This window comes from Rhinopithecus roxellana, chromosome 1, assembly GCF_007565055.1.
Source record: "Rhinopithecus roxellana isolate Shanxi Qingling chromosome 1, ASM756505v1, whole genome shotgun sequence".
NCBI classification, from domain to species: domain Eukaryota; kingdom Metazoa; phylum Chordata; class Mammalia; order Primates; family Cercopithecidae; genus Rhinopithecus; species Rhinopithecus roxellana.
In genome coordinates, this window is record NC_044549.1 from 29,755,911 (window position 1) to 29,779,221 (window position 23,311).

General features: G+C 36.8%; 1 protein-coding gene across 2 annotated transcripts in view; it reads right to left on the reverse strand.

Annotated features, from left to right (window-relative positions):
* MORC1 (MORC family CW-type zinc finger 1) overlaps window positions 1–23,311 on the reverse strand; it is a 188,230-nt gene that overhangs the window by 102,462 nt on the left and 62,457 nt on the right. For both annotated transcript variants that reach the window (XM_010386597.2, XM_010386598.1), the window contains exons 10-14: window positions 20,350–20,429; window positions 19,448–19,518; window positions 17,281–17,345; window positions 14,851–14,994; window positions 12,531–12,685 (exon numbers count right to left, since the gene is read on the reverse strand). In XM_010386597.2, coding sequence (XP_010384899.1) covers window positions 12,531–12,685; window positions 14,851–14,994; window positions 17,281–17,345; window positions 19,448–19,518; window positions 20,350–20,429 — 515 coding nt within the window. The remainder of the gene's footprint in view (window positions 1–12,530; window positions 12,686–14,850; window positions 14,995–17,280; window positions 17,346–19,447; window positions 19,519–20,349; window positions 20,430–23,311) is intronic.

Here is a 23,311-nt window from a genome sequence, read left to right on the forward strand (position 1 = left end):
ATGCGGATAGAAACAAACCCTAACACACTGGTGGCAAGAATATGAATTAGTGTAGCCATTATGAAAAATAATATGGAGTTTCCTTCAAAAATTAAAAATAGAACTACCATATGATCCAGCATGTCCTCTTCTGTATATTTATCCAGAGGAAATGAAATCAGTATGTTAAAGAGATATCTGCACACCCATATTCATTGCAGCACTATTTGTAAATAGCTAAGATATGGGATGAATCTAAGTGTCCATCAATAGATGAAGGATTTCAGAACATATGGTACCTATACAATGGAATACTATTTAGCCTTTTAAAAGAAGGAAATGTCATTTGCAAAACCATAAATGAACCTGGCAAACATTATGCTAAGTGAAATAAGCCGGGCACTGAAAGACAAATACTGCATATTTCATTTGTATGTGGAACCTTAGAAAGCCAAACTCATAGAAGGACAGAGTAGAATGATGGTTACCAGAGGCTAGGGGAGGGGGATGGGGAGATGTTGGTAAAAGGATACACAATTTCAGTTAGGCAGGATAAATAAGTTCAAAAGATCTATTGCACATCATTGTGACTATAATTAATAACAATATGTACTTGAAAATTGCTTTTAAAAAACACAGGGCCTTGAAGAGAAATGTGTATACCCATTTTCATAGTAACATTACTCACAATAGCTAAAACATGGAAGCAACTCAAGTGGCTATCCACAGATGAAAGGATAAGCAAAACGGGGGCGGGGGGGGCGGTGTGTGTATGTATAACGGAGTATTATTCACCCTTAAAACTGAAGGCAATTTAACATATGCTATAACATGGATGAACTTTGAGGACACTGTGCTAAGTGAAATAAGCCAGTCACAAAAGGATAAATACTTTATTGTTCCACTTACATGAGGTACTTAGAGTAGTCAAAATCATAGAGACAGAAAGTAGAAGGGTGGTTGTCAGAGGAGGGAAAAGCAGGGAATTGGGAGCTATTGTTTCATGCTTATAGCGTTTTAGTTGTGCAAGATGAAAAGAGTTTTAGAGATGGATGGTGGTAACAGCTGTACAGCATTTAAATGTCTTTAATGTTACTGAGCTGTACACTTAAAAGTGTTAAGATGGTAAATTTCATGTTATACGTATTTCATCACAATGGAAAAAAAAAAAACCACTAAAGAGCCCTGCAGAAATTTAAGTTTGCTGTTGTCATGTATTTTTCCTCTCTTTAAAAGTTACTTCTCCATGAGCACTGCACTTTTCCAAAGGAGGAAGTGTGCTTTATAATTCTGCATGTCTTCAACATGTAGTTCAGCATCCTGCACCTAACAAGCCCTCAACCAATGTTGCTGCTATTCTTGACAAAATGCCTCATTAATATGTTGTCTGAAATAAAATGAAAGTGGAATAATGTCTCTTCCAAAAAACATTAACCAAAATATTTCTATCCACCTATGAAAAGAGCCATGCAGATAACCCCAAATTTATTAACTCCAAAATTATGTATTATTTTAACATGCTCACGATAGGTTGATTAAAGAATTCAGTTTACTGCTACAAAGAGTAGATGGCTGAAAGCACACAGCTAATTTTCAAAATTACAAAAGAGTACATATCTTAAGACTTTTGTATGAAGAGCTAATAAGCTCATTAAATTAATAGGATAATCTGGGATTAATGCACACAGAATTAAAGTCTCAATTTCTAGAAGAAGTATCTGTGAGAAAAAAACTGAAAGGTTAATTTACTGCCGGCTATGTATGGAGTACTTTATTCAGTAGATTCCTAATGTTAATCTAATGAATTGTTCAGGAGCTTCTTTAAACCAAGCACCTGGGGGAAAAAAAAGGGAAATACTTGTAATTCCAAAACTTTGGGCAGCTGAGTCGGGCGGATCACGAGGTCAGGAGATCAAGACCATCCTGGCTAACATGGTGAAACTCCGTCTCTACTAAAAATACCAAAAAATTAGCCGGACATGGTGGCGGGTTCCTGTAGTCCCAGCTACTTGGGATGCTGAGGCAGGAGAATGACGTGAACCCGGGAGGCGGAGCTTGCAGTGAGCTGAGATCACGCCACTGCACACCAGCCCGGGCGACAGAGCGAGACTCTTGTCTAGGGAAAAAAAAAGGGGGGGGGGGGGGATGCTGCAATTACTAAAAATTTGTCAAAAACCAGTAACTACAAGAGCAGTTGACACATATTTTGCCTTTTAAAAATAAGAGAAATGTGTGGGGCGAGGTGGCTCATGCCTGTAATTCCAGCACTTTGGGAGGCTGAGGTGGGCGGATCATTCAAGGTCAGGAGTTCAAGACCAGCCTGACCAACATGGTGAAACTCCATCTCTACTAAAACACAAAAAATTAGCCGGGTGTGGTGGCGGGCATCTGTAATCCCAGCTACTTGGGAGGCTGAGGCAGGAGAATTGCTTGAACCCAGGAGGTGGAGATTGCAGTGAGCCGAATGAGATTCTGTCTCAAAAAAAAAAAAAAAAAAAAAAAAGAGAGAAATACAACATCCTCTTAGATGTCAGTTTTGTATCTGTTCATAGAACGTACAATGACATCCAGGGAATCAATTAGCCTAGGAGAGACTCAATCAAATTCAATAGTAAACTACCACAGCAAAGCTTTGATGGTCTCCATCAAAATAAGGAGGCCTGAAACAGTTTATAAACTCAAAGCACCAGAAAAATGGTATACCTGGAGAATGTTAAATCAGTTCCTGCTTTCAGGTGGTTCTGTATCTAAACAGATGATTATATTCCAAAGATCTCCTGAGATAGAAATTTCATACCTTTTCTCAGGAAACTGTTAAATCTCTTCCTCCTCTGTTGAATACCGTCCTGTTTGTCATTACCCCTCTCATTTAAAGCTAAGGTAACAGCCAGGCATCAGACCCGTCCTAATCTGGTCCAAGGTGGGATCGCTTATCATCTTTGTTCTTAATGAAAGCTCTGGATTAGGGATGGCAAACTGGTTTCAATGGATAATGTCAACTCCAATCAGTTGGTAATGATGCCTGATACACTCTTGAGAAGAACCATTAGGCCAACTGCTGCTTATCAGGAAGAATTGCCGTGATGACTTAGTGTGTGGTACACGGGTAATGAGAGAGCCCCAACATAATTGAGGCCTATTTGCTATCCCTGTTTGTTTTTCACTTCCCAAGGTGGTCTACTTGAAGTGAAAAAAAGCAAGGCAAGATATAGTCAGTGGTGGTGAAGATGCTACAGTCCTTCTTCCCTTTCTCTTGGCTCCTGGGTATGGTGGCATGTAGTTGTGCTAGTCTCATGTTATGAGTCCAGTCAGTGGCAAAAGTTATGTGGCAGCTGCTATCAGAACACTTTCACTTCCCTACTCTACTATAAGCACAGTACGCTCCCCTGCAAAATTCCAGTAGTCTGCAGCTGGTCCAATTCACTCCAAATGTCAACTTCCTCATTTAACAAGGCCAAGTAGCATCATTTTCTCTAGTTTCGTATCACTGGTTACCCACCTTCTCAAGTGTGAGGATCTCCACATGCTGCAAGAAACTTTTAGAACCCACACCCTCAACCTAAGAAAATATATGACAAAAAATAAACAAATTATGAATTTAATAACACTTTGAGTAATTTTATATTTTACTACCCACAACTACATCTCTATACATTTGAAAATCTATAGCATATAGATGTATGAGGCATAACACCATCTTAGACAATTATTGGTAGACTTAGGAATTCGTGGACTCCCTGGTATACTCTAAGATCCCCTAGGGCATTTTGGCTCCCGATTGGGAACCACATGATTCTGTGCATGGAGACTAGAAGGGAGACGGCTAGAGGCCTCATTATGGCAAATCTTAAAAAACACTGGGGAAAATTATGTTTCTTCTGGTTCTTTCTTCAGGAAGAAACAAATTTGACCTTCTTTTTTTAGGTTATATTTTTACTTAGTCATTGTCACTGCTCTCCTTTGGATACATTTCAGTTTCCCTCTAAAATGTGGAAATCAAAGCTAGACATAAAAATCAAATCTAAAGTGTATTCCTAAGGAATTCCGTGTTATCATGGGCAATTGCCTAGTCAGCTTTGTATGTCTCCCCAATACCTGAGTTAGACTACCTTTCTACCAGAACTCTCCTTACTCAAGATGTATGTGAAGATTACTGACTAACCTAATGTTCCTAAAAGCTTAAAGATCCATATTTGATTTTTATTAATACAATGTATGCTTAATTCTGGCTACATTATTTTATTTTTCATGGATTAGAGAAATATTTTACAATAAATTTTATTGTGTATATTTCAAGTATACAACATGCGTTATAGGATACATACAGATAGTAAAAGGGTTACTACAGTGAAATAAGTTAATATCTCCATCTCACATAGTTACCCATTTTTCTTGTTTTTGTGGCAAGAGGAGCTAAAACCTACTCACTTACTGTAAGTCCCATATACAGTACCTCTTTCTACTTCAAAGATGCATTGTGAGCTGCTTTATTAGAGTGAAATGAACCATTTAGCAAACTGTGAACTTCGTAAGCAAGTGTTTAAAACATGATTTTCAAAGACATTCCTTACCACGGTGTTTAAAGCCATAATGCAAAGGGTTTACGTGTACACGTTTAAAAGATGAATCTCAGCATGTTACTTCAAAGATGCATTGTGAGCTGCTTTATTACAGGGAAGTGAACCGTTTACCAAACCATAAACTCCCGTATACAGTACAACTGTATTACCTACAGTCCTCATATTGTACATCGGTTTCTGACTGCAGTTTTAAATTCAGAGTCATTCAATATAACTTACTCTTCTTAAGCAGGCTGATGAGGAGAGTTTTGAGGTCTTCTTTTAGGTATGGCAGGGAAAATCAAACTATAAGAATCAAATTTCATTGAATTCCAGAAAGAATAAGGGTCTTAGACATTTTATTTGCAATATGGGTGAGATCCTTGGAGATATTTTAGCAAAAAAACTTCATTGTAGCTGTAAAAAATGTCATTATCATGATAATACAGGTAAAGTCAGAAAGAAAAGGAAGCATAAGTGCTGTCAATGGTAATAATTTCAATTACCAGCTGAAAGCAATGTAAATGAATTAAATCCAAGAATGTGGTTTTTTTTTCCAACAGTCAATTTGATGAACCCTTGAACCATCTTTTTATTTGCTGGGAGCAGACATGAAGTAATGATTTTAAACAGAGTATATATTTATGTCATGTAAATCAATTAGGCAAAATGTCTGTATCATATTTTAATCTTTTAACTGTTTCTTATTCTTTTCACACCAAGCTTTTATCCAAAGCAATTTTTTAGCAGTATAGAGTTCAGTTGCTTCTGTTAAACAGTAAAAATACCAACATGGGTAACCAAGTAGTAGATGAAAGACAGTTTTTCCTTATAGAAGTATTAGAGCTGATGAAGAAAATATAATATAATTAGAATACAATTTTTTGAACTCCTAAGGAATCTGAGCATTGATCACTAATTGCTAATATCATTAAAAGAGAGACAATCAGCCTCCCAGTGGAAGAACACACTACCACCTATGAAACATCTTGACAAAAAAGACACATCTAAATGGGCAAGCTGCTAGTCTACCAATTTAAATAAAAATGAACAGAATGGAAGAACCTGTTGAACTACTTACTCCTAGTAACGCAGTGAGCAAAATCTAGACTGTGTGATAACTATAAGACCACCAATCTGGTTTTCTTACAAATAAACTTAAGGAAGAACAGAAAGGAGGGGAGTGGAAGAGGGAGAGAGTGATAGAGAAAGAATCTTGCAGTTTATGACAGGAGATAATTAGAAATATGAACAACAGACTGGATATTTTATTATATTAAGAAGGTAGTAACTTTTAGGTAATGATATTTGTACTGTGACTTTAAACAGTACTTACGTTTAGAACAAATGCTAAAATACTTATGGATGTAATTATACAGGGTCTGGGACTGCCTTCATAATCCAGTTGTCAGGGAACAGTTGGGCTACAGATGAAACCAGTTCACCTACAAGTTGATCACTGAGGCTGGTTGATGGGTTTACAGAGTTTCATTATAAAATTCTCTTTAATTCTAATTTTGAAATCTCCCATATGTATTAGTTTGCTAGGGCTGCCATGACAAAATACCACAGACTGGGCGGCTTATACAACAGAAGTTTATTTATTTTCTCACTATTCTGGAGGCTGGAAGTCCAAGATCAAGGTATTGGCAGGCTTGGTTTCTTCTGAGGCTTCCCTACTTTGCTTCCAGATGGTCACCTTCTCCCTGTGACCTCACACACTTTTTGATTTGTGTGCACCTATCCCTGGTATGTCTCTTTGTGTCTGAATTTCCTGTTCTTATGAGGACGCCAGTCAGACTGCATTAGGGCCCACCCTAACAACTCTATTTTAGCTTAACTATTTCTTTAAAGGCCCTATCTCCAAATACAGCCTGAGCTACTGGGAGCTAGGGCTTCAACTTATGAATTTGAAAGGAATACAATTCAGCCCATAACACCATAATAAATTTTAAAATAATATAAAATATGTTGATAATATTTTTAAATAAAACAGGATGTATACATAAAATCCTTAACTTCAAAAACTGAATTAAAAAGATACGAACTGTTTCTGAGACTACATCTTCAAATAAACTTGTCTCATATTCTCACCTTTTAATATTTGCCTCCTCACTCGATGTGTATCCTTAGCAAAGTTGTTATATTCATTTTCCTGGTAGTCCCTTTCTGAGATCTTAGAGACTAAATTGCATCATATGGAAAACAAAATTCTGTGGTGAGCAACTAGCTATATCCAGGCACTACAGCACTGTCTACGTTTTAAAGAAAATATTCATGTAACAAATATTATTTCTCACTTTCAAAATTATGCACAAACTTGGGAATTGACAAGGGTTAGGCGATAGCACAATCAGGAAAACATGTCCCAAGGTACCCACTTTTATCTCAGTGGAGATCACTGGTAGAGGGTCAGGGTGTCTGATTTTCCTGTCCTACGCAACTGGGTTTACGTGAAGCCATACAGAAAATACTAGCCAGACTTTACATAAATCTGGGAATATAACACATTAGTTAGAAGTTAGCATTAGATTCCAAAAAAAAGGTCATTACAACCTGAGAGAATGAGGCCTAATAAGGTGACATACTTTACTAGGGTTAAATGTATGATTTTACACTAGGGCTCAAAACCACTTACTGGAAAAAATAAGAAAAGAGAGGTATGGCTTTACAAGAAAACCTATTAATGTTTTTGTTAAAAACTTTAACTGGTAATGAGGACACTGAGAGTCAATAATGTGTTTACTGAGAGTTCACATATTATTAGGTGTACCAGTAAGATTCCAACAACTCGAAAGAAAGATGAGGATCCCATTTCAGTCAAGGCTGTTCAGGTTTCATCTGGCATATTTTGTTTCTAGGTAATACACTTTAAAATATAATGCTAGGATGGTAAATATATTTAATACCATGTCAAATGAAGAATAATTGCTATTCTTGAACTTGGAAACATTAGTCAAGATTAAACAAAGACTGAAGACAGACATAATCTTGTCTTCAAATACCTGGGGGGCTGCCATTTAGAAAAGCTTTAGGCCTCCCCTCCTTGGCCCCAAACAGGAAGAACTCAGTAAACCCAGCTAACCCCTCCCCATCCCTTAGGAAACATCACTTCCTCGGGGAGGCCTTCCCTGGCCTACAGACTGTGGGCTCCTGGCCACTGGCTTCTGCAGTTTTCATTCTTCTCTGTTGGGCACTAATCCTATTTCTAATTGTCAAATCGTGTTAGCTTGTGTCTTAGTCCATTCGGTTGCTTATAACAAAATACTATAGACTAAGTGGCTTATAAATAACACGCTTATTTCTCAGTTCTGGAGACTGGGAAGTCCGAGATCAAGGCACTGCCAGATTCTGAGTCTGGTGAGGGCTTGCTTCCTGGTTCTGAGATGGCTGTCTCTCAATTGAACATCGCATGGAGAAGGGGGTGAGGGGTCTCTCTTGGACCTCCTTTATAAATACACTAATGCCAGTCATGAAGGCTCTGCTCTCATGACCTCATCACCCCGCTAAAGTCCCAGTTGCTAATACCATCATCCTGGGGGTCAGATTTTCAACATTTGAATTTGTAGGGGAGACACAAACATTCGGACCATAGCACCACCCTAGACCGTAAGTTCTCAGAGAAGACAGACCATGTCTGATTTGCTGGTCCTAGAACACTGGTGCCTAGCATAGTAGAATGAAAGAATCCATGAGACATGGATTTGGATTTAATATGAAGATCTATGTATTTTTTAATAGTGTTGTGTAAATTCATGGGCTGCCTTAAGAGGGAGCAGTTTTCCTTTCACGGGTGGCCCGCATTCAGGCTTAAAATGGCAGCAAGAGTGAGGGGATTAAAAGTGACTGGGCTAAATGAATTTTACCCTCTTTGCCAACTGAAGAACTAGGATTTGAATTCTTCTGCGAAACATCAGCTCAATTCTGATCCATTTTGGAAAAGTTTAGTAATACATTTTTCATAATTGCTCCTGTTCAAACCCAAATTTCATTTAATGTTTCTCCCCACTTTTTATTTCTCCTTCTCTCCCTACTCCCCAAAGCTGATGATTAATATTTCCATTTTATTATTATAAGGATATATAAAGCTTCAGAAAACATAGTGGCAGACAGTGAGGTGAGGTCAGACTTAGAAACGAGGAAAATATTTCTGAGATTCTTAGCATCAGCTGGGCTGAAAGTAAATGTAGATTTGATAAATGACACAAAAAAAGACTCAAAAAGTAAAAATAAAAGTGAACCCTCCCACTAATTAGTGAAAATTCTCAAAGTGGGGGATAAGGAAGGAGACCTCTACTACTCCTGCTGCCCTCCTCCCCCCACCTTACCTAGTTCACAAGACAGGAGGAAAGAGAGAAAGCAAAATGTTAGAAACAAACAAAAGTAAGATAAATAGCCAGACAACCTTGGCACCACCACCCGGCATTACCTCTCCACTTCTCTTTTTGCCTATTCGATTTTTACAAGGACCCAGTTTTCCCTAAAAACACATCAGACTTTCAGCAAATATAAAGACTGCATCTTTTATTCACAAGGCCCAAAAAAAAAAAAAAAAAAAAAAAAAATCTACCTAAATACTTTTCATTAAAATGTGTGCCCTGTAATACTGGTTTTCAGATAGTCAAATATTACATAACTTTGGTTATTCCTGTGGGAGTTAATAAGCAAAGACTTTGAAGGTCAATCTCCTTACAAATTACTGAAACTACCAATTCTGACCTTGATTACTTGATTTAGTTTGATAAAGAAGTTTGAGGATGAAATGAAACATATGAACAAATACACATGCCTGCTATCCTTCCTCTAGTCTCTATCTTCCTTCTAGAGAAACATCTTTTGTGACAGTATCCTCTAGCCCTCTACCAATTCATAGATAATTATGGAATCATGAAAACAATATGTTATCAACCAATAATAATAAAAATACAAATATATTTATTGTAAACTCTATTACATCTGTTGAAAAGGTTAAGAAACAGGTAGATAGAAGCAATTAGGTAGAAGACTGAGAAACAATTAGATAAGGCCAGGGAATCAGGTAAGCAGTGGGGGCTAGTAAATGATACCCTGTACCTGGGAGTACAACTGTTGGGAGGGAACCCACACACCAAGCAAAGGGGCTTCAAGAGAGCTCCACCCACAAAGAGGACTAAGTATGACTCTCCCGAGTGTGACATAGATGGAAATAACTTTTACAACCTTTAAATCTAATGCCTACCTCTTTCTGAAGACTTAATTCCTTCTTCTAAAGATGAAGACAAGGAAGGGATTACAGCGAAGACAAAAGGAGTATGGGGAGGTTCATGATTTTCAAATGCTTAATGTTTTCCTTTTGTACCATGTCATACTAGCAGTTAAAGACCAGAGAGTAGATGTTTGACTTAAACCTCACTATGTTTATGTTGATATTTATATCTTTACACGTTTTCTACAGCTTTAAGCAAACCCTGCCAAACAACGTAATCATTCTCATGTTTAGCATAACTTCAGACATGTCTCTTTCTGAAAAACAAAAAAATACACATGAAAAAAGATATGCCTATCCCAGGAAAAATTACATAGGTATACTCTTCAGAACAGTGTTTCTCAAATTTGATTGTGAATATAAATCACCGGGAGATCTTGTAAAAATGCAGATTTTAATTCAGTGGGTCTCAGGTGGGGCCTGGGACTCTGCATTTCTAACAAACTCCAGGTGATGTTGATAATAATGGTGCACAGAACACACTCTGAGTATGTTTTAGACCATGACATGAAAACCCAGATTCGGCAAGAAATCTGTCCCCTCAATCTCATTCCCCCTTTCATAATTTCCCACTGAGTTCCTACACTTTTCCCTGTTTTGCTGGTGAGAAAGTTTTAGGTACAGCTGGATGGATACAAATGAAAAGAAAATATTCTAAAATTACAACTTCAAGTGAAGATTTTAAGTTGACTCAAGGGAATAGACATATTTTTAATGTGCATGAATTATACATACTTCATCCAAATCATTGAATACAGGATATCCTATTTCTTGACATAAATGGAGCCCTATGTCTGTATAACTTAAAAGTAAGTGTATTTACAGACAACCTATAGAATGGGAGAAAATATTCACAAACCATTCCTCTGACAAAGGTCTAGTACCCAGAATCGACAAGGAACTTAAAGAAATTAGCAGGCAAAAGACAACCCCATGAAAAAGTGAGCAAAGAACACAAATACTTCTCAGAAGAAGACATACATGCAGCCAACAAACATGAAAAAAAATGGTCCACATCACAAATCACCAGGGAAATGCAAATCAAAACCACAATGAGATACCATCCCACACCTGTAAGAATGGATTTTGTTAAAAAGTAAAAAAAAAAAAAAAAAAAAAAAAATGTTGGCCAGGCTGTGGAGAGACAGGGACACTTACACACTGTTGGTGGGAATGTAAATTCGTCCAGCCACTATGGAAAGCAGTTTGGAGATTTCTTTAAAAACTAAGATTTCAACTATCATTCAACCCAGCAATCCTACTACTGGGTATATATACTCAAAGAAAAATCAGTTGTTCTACCAAAAGGACACACGCATCCACACGTATGTTCATTACAGTGTTATTTCCAATAGCAAAGACACAGAATCAACCCAGGTGTCCATCAACAGTGGACTGGATAAAGAAAATGTGGCACACACATACCATGGAATACTACACAGCCATAAAAAAGAATGAAATTGTGTCCTCTGCAGCAACATGGATGCAGCTAGAGGCCCTTATCCTAAGCAAACTAATGCAGAAAAAGAAAACCAAATACCACGTGTTCTCACTTATAAGTGGGAGCTAAACACTGGGTAAACAGAAACATAAAGATGGGAATAACAGACACTGAGGAATATAAAAGGGGAGAGAAAGGGAGACAAGGGCTGAAAAACTACCTATTGGGTACTATGCTCAATACCAGGGTGACAAGTTTAGTCATATCCCAAACCTCAGCATCACACAATATACCTCTGTAATGATCTTGCACATGTACACCTTGATTCTAAAATGTATGTTGAAAAACAAAAAGAAGTTTAATTAATGCACAGCACACCATCTCATTGTTCAGGTGTCTCTGGGGAGTGAGGTGATCAAAATAAATCACATTTTTCAGATAACTAAAGTTTATCTTTTTAAGTTTCCAGATCTATTGATTTTAGAAATTTTTAATTGAAATCTTCCTGGAATTAACATACTCAAGAATTTTTAACTATACAAAACAAAGTTTAACGTATCTGCCTGGGCGTAGTGGCTCAGGCTTGTAATCCCAGCACTTTGGGAGGCTGAGGCAGGTGGATCACGAGGTCAGGAGTTCAAGAACAGCCTGGCCAAGATGGTGAACCCCTGTCTCTACTAAAAATACAAAAATTAACCGGGTGTGGTGGCAGGTGCCTGTGATTCCAGTCACTTGGGAGGCTGAGGCAGAGAATTACTTGAACCAGGGAGGCAGAGATTGCAGCGAGCCGAGATTGCAACACTGTACTCCAGCCTGGGCAACAGAACAAGACTCCATCTCAGGAAAAAAAAAAAAAAAAAAAAAAAAGTTTAACATATCTACAGTTACCCAGGGTCAGTAGTTTTTACTCTATGGTATGACATAACATACGAGCTACTAAGGTCTGCATGGGACTATGTGCTCTCACACAGTGGAGTCCCAGCGCCCAGAGCAGGGTTTCTCAGTCTATTTGGAGCTATCCTCTGTTTCCTTCCTCCATGGTCAGCTGCCACCTCACTCTGTTCTCTGATTGCCATTCCCTTGTAATTTCTAATCTGCTGCTTTGTTTTTCACGATAGTTTGGGAAAGATTCTGAAATGGGCTCCCTTCTCACTCCTTCCTTCTCACTCCTGTTTTTAAAGCAGGAGCTCCCTTTCAGAGTTTTCAGTTGCTGGTAATCTGAATTCAGATAATCATGTCAGCTTAAAGAAATCACAGAAAGTAATCCCTCTGTAAGTATCTCCTACTATGACTATTGAATACTCACTGATGCCGGTGTCCTTACAGTACTGGACCAAGTACTGTCCCATGACTTTTAGTAGATGATTATACTCTTGGACATTGAGAAATTCCTGTTTATTATGGGATGGTTCCATGACCTCCAAGGGTATATTAACAATTCCAACCACGCCTGCGCCAAGTCTGAGAAAATATATGCATATTTAAATTTTGAAAATTTGGCTAAAGAAAAAAATCAAATATATTCTGGTCATTTGAAATCTTTTTTTTTTTTTCCAAAAATAAATTGATTCTGTTGGTCTGGACCATGTCAAAGTTTAACAAGTTATCTAATGACGTTATCATAAATCTGTGGGGATCCCAACATGTTTGGTACCATAATAAAAAAATCACTTTAGTACAATGTTACTGAGTTAATATGACTCGTTTTACAAACCTATCACCTTACATGGAGAGTGAGGGTGGCTGGGAAGGCAAAGCCTTTTGACATTAAAAACCATGGTGCCTTACTGCAATAAACTGGCATAATCTTCTAAATGACAGTGGCCAGAGAACCACTTTCTTTCTCTGCATTTCATCTATCAGATTGGATTTCTCCTCTCCATTGCAGAGGTCCTCGGGGTGCTAAGTGAATTCTATGAAGGAATCACAGAGTTGGCTTATCCCAGAGGGTAATGAGTATCTCACTGTAAATCTGCTTAGTGACATAACCTGCTTTGGGAAAGAGTATACAATTGTCTAAGCCTTTAGGCTGCCTTTTGTATGGCACATGTGTTAAAGCCTCACAATTTGGGGTCCCTGCCTATCGTGTTTTTCTACCACTTCACTCTTTCACCTTGCTTTCCTTTCACTGTTCATTCTCTAAGTCTAAATTTGGGCTTCATTCTTCTAGAAGGCCTAAATTGACTTCCCCAGTTTGCTTTACTGTCCCTCCTAAATACTCTTTTTGCACTGGATGCTCACCTCTAACATAATATTCATTCATTCATTCAAGCTCAGCACCTAGCCCTGTTCCAGGAACTAAGAATATGGTGAGAACCAGAAGTATAGATTCCCTTTGGCTTTGAAGTTTCTCTTTTACAGAAGGGTGGCAGGCATGAAGCTAATAAACAGACAAGTATACAAGATCATTTCAGATGGTGATAAGTGGGGTGAGTAACATAATGCAGGTGCTGTGATATGTGAAGAGTGACAGGTGGGGGGAAGGGAAGGGACCAGTTTTAATAAGACAGTCAAGGAAGACCTTCCTGTGGAAAATACTTCAGGCTCATGGCTGAATGGCATGTTAGGGCCCGCGGTAAGAACATCTGAGGACAGAAGGTTCAAGGCCGAGGAATGGCATGTCCCAAGGTCTCAATGCAGAAATGAGCTTAGGAGGTCTGAGGAACAGGAAATGCAGAGAGGGTAGGGTATTAGTAGGGGGTGAGGTCCCACAACCAGTTAGAGGCCAGATAACTGGAAGCCCATGGCAAGCAGTTCTGAGTGCACTGGGATTTAAGCAAGAAATCCGACTAATCTAGGTTTTATAAGATAATTCTTGTTATTTTCACACAATATAAAAATATGCATTTATATGCTTGTCCCTTTCACTTGATTATACATTCCTTAGCAAAAGGGCCATTTATCAGCAGAGCTTAGTATAGTGCCTGGCATACAACACTGCACTATAGGTGCTTATTAAACAAACAATGAATGAATTGCTAATTCCTTGAGAGTGAAGAAGCAAGATAGTAAATGCTCCCTGACCCTTTCTACTGGTCATGATTATTTTGTCTGATCCTGTCCTTTTGTGTGTGTCTCTTCAGGACTCTACATCATTGATGAAAGCAGCTTGAGAAGTTTCAGACCATTGCAAAAGCATGAGAATGTATTACTCTAAAATCCAAATAGGCTAGAGAGTTTCAGTAACATATGATCATGCAGGTAACTGGCATGAACTCATACACGTAGGGGCTGCACAAAATGTTAATAGGGTTGCTTTACAAGACTATGGATTTTTCTTTTCTTTCTCTTCTAAAATTTATCTAATATGCTTGTATTATTTTTAAATTGGTAAAGCATTAAAACTTTAAGCCAAAGAGGTGGCACAAGGAATGGCCCCACATCAAGTTGCTCAATCAATGCATTGAAAAAAATTTCCCAAAGTGTGATTTTTCCTTAGAGCATACATGCAGATTCACTGATATTATAAATGAGGCAGATTAATGCCTGCATATCGACAGGAAGGGTGAATAGAGACTATGACACTTGCTCCCACTGTGATTAGTCACTCATCTCACTCCACAGACAGCATCTTACTGTAACCTCCCTCTCTCTGCTTATACCTCTGAAAGGAAAAACATACTTACAAGGACTTCAGTTTCAACTGTGAGCCCACTTTTTCATGCATTTTGATCAAACGGTTATTACTGTAAATGAACATTCCAGCTTGGCTTCGGTTTTCCACGTTCACTCCATAGAACAGGGAGAGTGTTCTGGCTTTCTTTAATTCTCTAGAGTTAGATTTAGAAAGTTTAAAAAGTTGTTTATTAAATAAACATATATAGTTTGTGAAACTGCTAATAATTAAACTAGAAGGTTAACGTCAAAGGTATATATCCAAATATTTTGCAAAATCTGGTAGGCACACTCATTTGTCTCTGTATAGCCAAGTATTCTGCATAAACATGATGCCAGTAACTATGCCAGTCAAACAAAAGCATTCACTGATTCAAAAACACGTCTGCCAATTTAAATTGACAAGAACTAGAAAATGCTAAAAGAGTTGTGAAACATTAACTGGTCTTATCGGTACATTGCAGCATTTTTTACAAAATGATGACTTGGCTATTTTAAATTTTAAGTATTTCTAACAGTAGGTGTGATTTCTAAATTTCAGCATCTTCTCAAGTCTCCAGATATCTGACATAGACTGGAATGCACCAAAAGATATTCTCTGGCTTCCTCTTAACCTTTTCCAAAATTTAAGGTAAATAAGTTATTATCATAAAGCAAGTTTACAAGGGCAACAGATATGAGCTCCTGTTTTTCTGACTGACCTTCTATATTACGTTTTGTGTGAGTTTTCTATTAAAAGTATAAAATAGAAATTGAAAAATACCACAATGTGATAAAAACAGTTATGGTAAGGAGTTGTGATATCAACATCTGTAATATCAGAGGCTGCTAGAAGCTACGAAAATGCCTGGATGTGAGAGGCAGACTTGGTTTCAGATACAAGCTTGTCTTTGTAATAACCATGGTTGTACCTCTTAAACTTTGTCTCATTTGAAAAATGGGACTAATACCTGCCTAGCCACTTGTGATGTTATAAGAACTAAAAGAAATAATGTTAAATATAAGCCTGGAACAGATTAAGCACATAACAATCGTTATTTTCTTTACCCAATCAAGGATGACAACAAAAATAATTCTCCTGCACTCACCCTGTAGCTCCCCTCTCTCTACAAACTTGGTCTTTTGTTTTATGACCATGTGCTATTACATTTGACATAATATACTTACTGGACTAATTAAATGTGTCTATCATTAAAGAACAATTATAAAGTTCTATCAGTCCTTCCATGTGGATATGATATATATAGAACATAAGATATGTGTTAATATACTATATATTTATTAAACATATGTATATCTAAGGTCAAACATATAGGAATCAAACTTTTTCTCAAAAATCACTACTCAGTAATGAGATCCCAACTATTCAACAAAAGTACTGACTGTATAAGGGATACCTAAATAGGGTATTGCAGTATATGACATAGTCACTCTATAATATTAAATGATATACTGATATTCTTCGATTAAAAAACCCAGCATTTGACCATTAAAACAAGTTCATGGCAACTGGCATTATTATTAATAAAGTGTTGATTGGTCAGTTTTCAAACATTTCACTGTATGAACTATCTCATACAGTGAACTTGTTTCAAGAAGATTTTTATTTCTAAAGCCTTAGGGCTTCGTTTTTAAATTACAATTTCTATGACATTTATTTAAATTTTTCTGGTAAATGCATAAGTAACATTTCACATTGATTTATTGTGATAAATGCAAAAGTGACATTTAAAATTTAAGTTTTGAGGAAAGTTATGGTTGGATGTCAGTGCATGGTTCACGAAAAATAATGTTAAGAACTAATCATACTTCCCTTAAAAATAGTTTCACAAAGGTATCACAGCTTTCAAAGTCCGATCTTAGGTGGGCAGCAGTGATTATTTTCAGTTTAACTTGTTTAGCATTTGAGTTGGACAGCAAGTTAATCTTACAAATGTAAATATCTGGTTTTGCTAACATATCCTTGCTATTTTTATTTTAGCGATATATAAGCAATACATTCACGTGAAACATTACTTCCTATCTTAAATTTTAAGCTACTAGACAAAGGGAAGCAACTGGAACCAATTCTCTAGAATTTAAATGGCAAATGACACAGAGGCAAAGTGAGTTATCAGCTGATTCTCCAGGCAGTTCACTCCCTCATCCAGACATCTTCATCTAGCCCAAACAATTAAATGCTGAACTAATTTTTTCACTTTTTTTGGAAGTTTTAACATTACGTAGACACACACGTGTACGTGTAAATATATACTTTATCAAGGTTTTACATTGCTTATCTTGGTTTTGGGACCTTGACTATATTAGATTTCAGATTATAAGATGTCACAAGCTGAAAAAAAAAATTGTCACAATAACCACTAAATCTACCTACTTAGAAACCAGAATTTGTTTTAACACAGTACAGAGGATTCCTGCAAACAAAAAACCTTATGTCTCACCTTTGTTTCTCTCTAAGATTCTTTTGCTTTGCTTCTACATCTTCCAAAGCTCTCTGTAATACATCCTGGAGAAGTGCATTGGTTAGGAGAGAACACAATGCCACTGAATTAACAAAAAGCATGTTGATATTATCCTATTATTCAAATGTTTCCAGGGTAACAATAGCTATTACCTAATGCAATTCTACCATCGTAGATTCTCAATACTTGATAAATTATTCAGTTTCAACACCTTAGAAGATAAACCAAATCTTAACCCACTATTCTCTTTTGTACATATTCAGATTATCCTCTCTGCCTTTTAGAGAAAGAAACTTTATTCTCCATAATGGCACAAAGTCTTTGACAAAAACTACATGAAAACTTGGGTGAGTTATTTAGTGTACCCAGGTTCTGACTTTTGTTTGTGAGAACAATAAATGCTCAATTATGTGACCACTAAGTGTTTTTGCAGGAAAAAAAAGATAATTGAGAAATTTGGTTAGTAGCCAGCAGAAAATATATTCTTCATATCGAATTCTGGATACCTCTAATATTTCTCAAACTTTCCCTTTATAGGATACCCCATGCCCAGTTATCTTTCTTATTAACACTTTTGATTTGATATACCAACTCATTCACTACTCTAAATCTGGTATGCTCCCTCTAACCAAGCAGAAGAGAAATAATTCATGGTTGTTGTTCTCAGGCATCAGAATAGCCTCATGCTTCATCCTCCTAAGGTGAAAGGTGGGTATCTCTTTTGATGTATGGTACATCACTGAATGAACACTATTTTCACTGAATTTCCAGTAAAAGAAACTGGAAAATGGTTGGCAAGTATTCCATTTAAAATTCATCTGCCCAGAAGAATTTAAGAGGTCAAAAGTTCAGGTCATTCTGCTTTGCTCTCTTCTCTGCCTTAAAGAAACCGGACTGCATCAGATCAACAAAGCAAATTGGTCAAGGACTTCCCTACCCTGCCTGCCCTCAGAGCACAGAGCAGAGGCAGGGAGAAGAAATAGCAGGAGGCAAAAAGGAAGCAAGGTCCTGACCCATTAGTCTTTCTCTGGACTCTCAAACATACAAAGCAAAGGGAAATGATTTCTTAAAAACAAAATTTTAAAAAGCTTAAACTATTAAAAATCAATAATCAATAACAATAAGATAGGTTTACCTTTAATTTAAAAAATGAAAAGAAAAAACTAAGAGAAATTGGGGCAAGCCATGGAGAGAATTAGCTTTGGGGCATTACCACGAACTACTCTTTGATGTCATCCCTTACTCAAGACCTTAGATACGAAAGATCTTTATCAGACACAGCCTTGGTCCTGGAAAGTTAAATGGCAAAATCACTGAAAGGATTCATACATTCAGTCTGTAGAAGAGGATGAAGAGAAGGTGAAGTAAGGCATTTTACCTCCATATTCCTACTTATCCTTTTGCATGTAAGCAAATAAATACGTTGCTTAATGATTCACCATCGTTTAAAGCTTCACACCATATTTTTGGTAAGAGTTAGCAAACTTACAATACATGTCTTGCAGCAATATTCTATTTCTCTTAGTTGCAATGCATTATAATTAATAACAATAGTTCTTTTTAACTTATCTTACTCATGGGCATATTGTAAGAATTACAAAGAATGTTTATGAACTGTGTGGAGCAACTCATAATAAAAGAGCTTTGGAAGCTGGAAGCATTGTTATTAATATTCATAATTACAGTATATAATTCCTAGCACTAGCAGGAAGGATTGCTTATTATACCTTTCCTTGCTTTCCCCATTTATTTAGGTCCACAGGGAGCTATAATTTGAATAGATATTTTCAAGGAGACTTGATAGGCTAGTTTTTTCTTCTGCTGGCTTTTCATTATTTTTTCCCTTTCTCCTGTTACTTTCCTTTCTATTTTAAAGAAATTGCTTGTGATGCTCTTCCCCATTTCAAATTCACCCCATGTTCTGTTCATCTTTTGTCTCTGCCTCAGCCTTGCCCCCACTTGCTGAGTTTCCTCTCCTTTCTCTGCACTCATCTATTCTGTTGACCTGAGTTAAAATCAACTTAATCTTCTCAGCTTATCTGTGCTTAAAAGTTTAGGAAGTAGATGATAAGAGACAACTATGCACAGGAAAAAGCAAATGACACAATTTGCCATCTAATAAGACTACTCTCTTTACATGTCATACCTTGGCAGAAGATAAAGAGGTTGTGTCACACTGGTTTACTTTGATTTGTGCTTCTTTCAATATGAATTCAGCTGGAAGTATAAGCCGAATAGTTATAATATAGCAAAATTATTTCAAGCAATTTTAAGTGAGTATTTTCCATACATATAGCATGACCAGTGAAAAATGGCATACAGACCATGATCTCAGAAAACCCTATGTTCCTCTTATAACTTTTACACATTTTAAATCTTCCTTCTATTGGGCTTTCATTTAGGTACGACAATTTATAGGACATAAATATACAAATATAAATTCAAAAGTCATAAATGAGTTTTTAGCTGACAGAAAATGCTTTAAAATCCACAAAATATAGATGTAGAGCTACTACTCACTCCCAGATACTGGGGAATAGAGCTTTGTTCCTGCAGTAGGATGAGTGAATATGTAGAACATCCTTCTGAAAGTAGATGCAATGCAGGGATCTAAAATGACCTAACACAGTGCTATGACAAGCAGGGTTTCTTATTTTATTTTTTAAAATAGAGACACAGTCTCACTATGTTGCCCAGGCTGGTCTTGAACTCTTGGCCTCAAGTGATTCTCCCACCTTGTCCTCCCAAAGTGCCTGAATTATAGGTGTGAACCACCATGTCAAGACAGACAAACAAGGTTTCTGACAAATATCAATCTAGTTTGAAGTGCGTTCAGGATCATACTTATAATAATAAATAATATCATGAGTAAACAAACTCAGAGATGGAAAGAATGTGTTTTGAAGTTCCACAGAGACAGAAACTACAATTAATTAATTGTAGTAGCTCCTACAATGCCTGGAGCAATGTATGTCTCAGAATCAGTGCACAATTAAGATTTGCTGAGTGACTGAACAACAATGATGTAGGCTACAGGTAATCGCATACCAATCTTTACTGCTTCTTCTGCCTTTTTAACTTCATTTTTTAATGCTCCTTTAAAAGAAGATGTGACATAAAGATACTTTCTGAAAAGAAAGAAAAAAGAACATAATCAAGTCAGACTATCATTTTAAAGTACATAAGACAATATTCTTTAGTAAGACTATATGCTCCAGAGATACACAATTATTAAGAAAGATTCATCGAGTGAGTTGCATCCAGCTAGTAAATTAGCAAACTTTATACCTAAGCGAAATTCCTTGCCTTTCACTACTTAGAAATGTTGCTTTTGTAAGGAGACTTCATGAGAGCGATAAGAAAATCTGCCCACACAAATGTTCACTTAGACATCTAAAATAGGATAATTTTCTTTAAAAAATTTTATGAAGTTGTTACCTTATCAAAGTTTCTGGTTAATATGCATAGCCCACTTACTCAGATTATCATTAACACTGGATAAACTACTTATCCTAGTCCCAAAACAATTATCTCTAACTGCGATGCTCAGAAACACACATTCATGTATCATTTTAAATTACCAAAAGCACATTTTCTACTTTATTGATTGAGAAACCCGTTTTCACGGTCCATTGTTTTAGTGATCGCAAAGATGCTCTAGAACAATAAAGGAAAAAATATATACATGTATACATCCATAAACTCAAAGAGAACAAAGCATAGGTGAGAAAAGCTCTACAGAACCTGAGGTTCTCTGAATACAGTTGAAAGTATGTGCATCTGTTACAGAAAATTCCCCAAACTGGGCTTTAAAACATTGGTTTAAATCATCACAGGGAGAAAAATTCTAGAATATTTGGTTTGAGAATGCTCAAAGCTCTGTAAACTCTAAATGTACATCAATAAGAAAACAGCTAAATAAATCATAGTGCTATGCAATATATTTAACAATGACAAAGTCTCCAAGATGTAACTGTAAGAGAAAATAACAAGTTGTACATAATTTTATGTTTAAAAAAATCTGTATGTGCATGCATGCATGTGCACATATACATAACTGTGTAGAAAACAATCTGGAAAGTTATTTATTAAACTTCTAACAGAGGCTCTCCTTTAGGGAACATTACAGATTGCTATAGCACAGAATGAATGACAAGTGGTAAAAAGGGCTTTTGGTTATTTGATTTTTCCCCCATATCTAATTCTGTATTGTATAGATTTTTATTAATTTTACTACTTTTATGAGGAAAATAGAACCCTTCTCCATCAAGAGAAATAAAAGTATGAAGAAACACTATGCACCTTTCAAGGCTTTGTGCTGAAGAAGTATGGAACATAACTTAATACAGCATTTTGGGTGACTGGTTTGATCAGAACAACTTGCAGAAATTTAAACTTTCATTGACTTTAATTTTCGCACTTAAAACATTTGTTCAAAATACTCCGGCCAATATCAAATACAGTATTTTAAAATTTAAGTTGAAAAAGAACAGACTTCAAGTAAAGAAAACTACAGTTCTGAACTTTTATTAACACAGAAAAAAATTAGCCCCCAGTTGTAAATCATAACTACATTGTAGTATTCAATCATAATTCTTTCTTTTAAGTTATAAGGGTTTACCTCGTTTAATTATATTGTAAAAATAATTCTAATCCTTAATTATTCTTTACAACATGTAATTAGGCAGGATCAATAATTTTCTGGTTCATGTAATATTGATAGGTAGAGATGTGGATGTCCAACAGACCTCCCAAATTTAGTATGTCCACTATGATATGAAGAGAAGTCCATCCACCATTCCTCCTAACCTCTACATTTGCACCTCCCCTATCATTCCCAAGATTTTGTTCAGGATAAAAATTTAGAAGGCCTTCTGGATTCCTCAATTTCTCTCCACCCCATATCCAATTCATTGGCAAGACTTGTTGGCTCTATCTTCACAACATATCTGTAATCCAGACACTTTTCATCCCTTCCACCATTACCACCTGAGCTCAAGCTCATTTCTCTCCTAGAATACAGTAATAGTATCTCTCCTACCTCAACTTCCCTCCTTTCTTCTTATCCCATGAAATCAGTTCTCTACTCAACAGCTAGAATAATCTTTTAAAAACGTACATCAAGTAATGCCACTCCTCTGCTCAAGTTATTCCATTCTCAATACAGCCACCTCTTCGTGTCATGTTGCTTCAGGCCTTACCTGATCTGCCCAATCTATTTCAATCTGTTTTCTGTGTTCTAGCTAGACTAGCCTTTGATTGCTGTCTTTGCACTTACTGTCCCCTTCTTCTGGAACCATCTTCCCACAAAATTATTGCATAACTCACTGTGCTACCCACCATCCAAGATGTCTCCTGTGTTTTTTTCCTCCTGGTATTAATGCCTACGTGTGGTGCCCTCACCGCAACACTAAATCTAGCCTGACCTGTGGCACGGCAAAAGTGATGATGGTCTGTCACTTTTGAAGATGGGTTCTAAAAGGTTGCAAATTCTACTTTGTTCTCTTGAATTGCTCACTCTGATAGAAGTCAACCATTATGTCATGAAAATACTCAGGTGGACCTGTGCAATGGACCTTTGTTAAGAGGAACCAACTTGCCCCAAAAGACACACACACTCATATGTTTATTGCCACATTATTCACAATGGCAAAGACACGGAATCAATCTAGGTGCCCATCAATGTTGGATTGGATTTTTTAAAAAGTGGTACATATACACTATAGCATACTACACAGCCATAAAAAAAGAATAAAATCATGTCCTTTGCAGTGACATAAATGCAGTGGAGACCATAATCTTAAGTGAATTAACACAGAAACAGTAAAACAAGTACCTCATAATCTCATTTATAAGTGGGAGCTAAACACTGAGCACACATGGACATAAACATGGGAACAACAGACACTGGGGAATACAAGACAGGGGAGGAGGGAGGCAGGGATGGGGGTATGGGTAGAAATCATCCCTATTGGGTACCATGCTCATTAGCTGGGTGACAGGATCCATA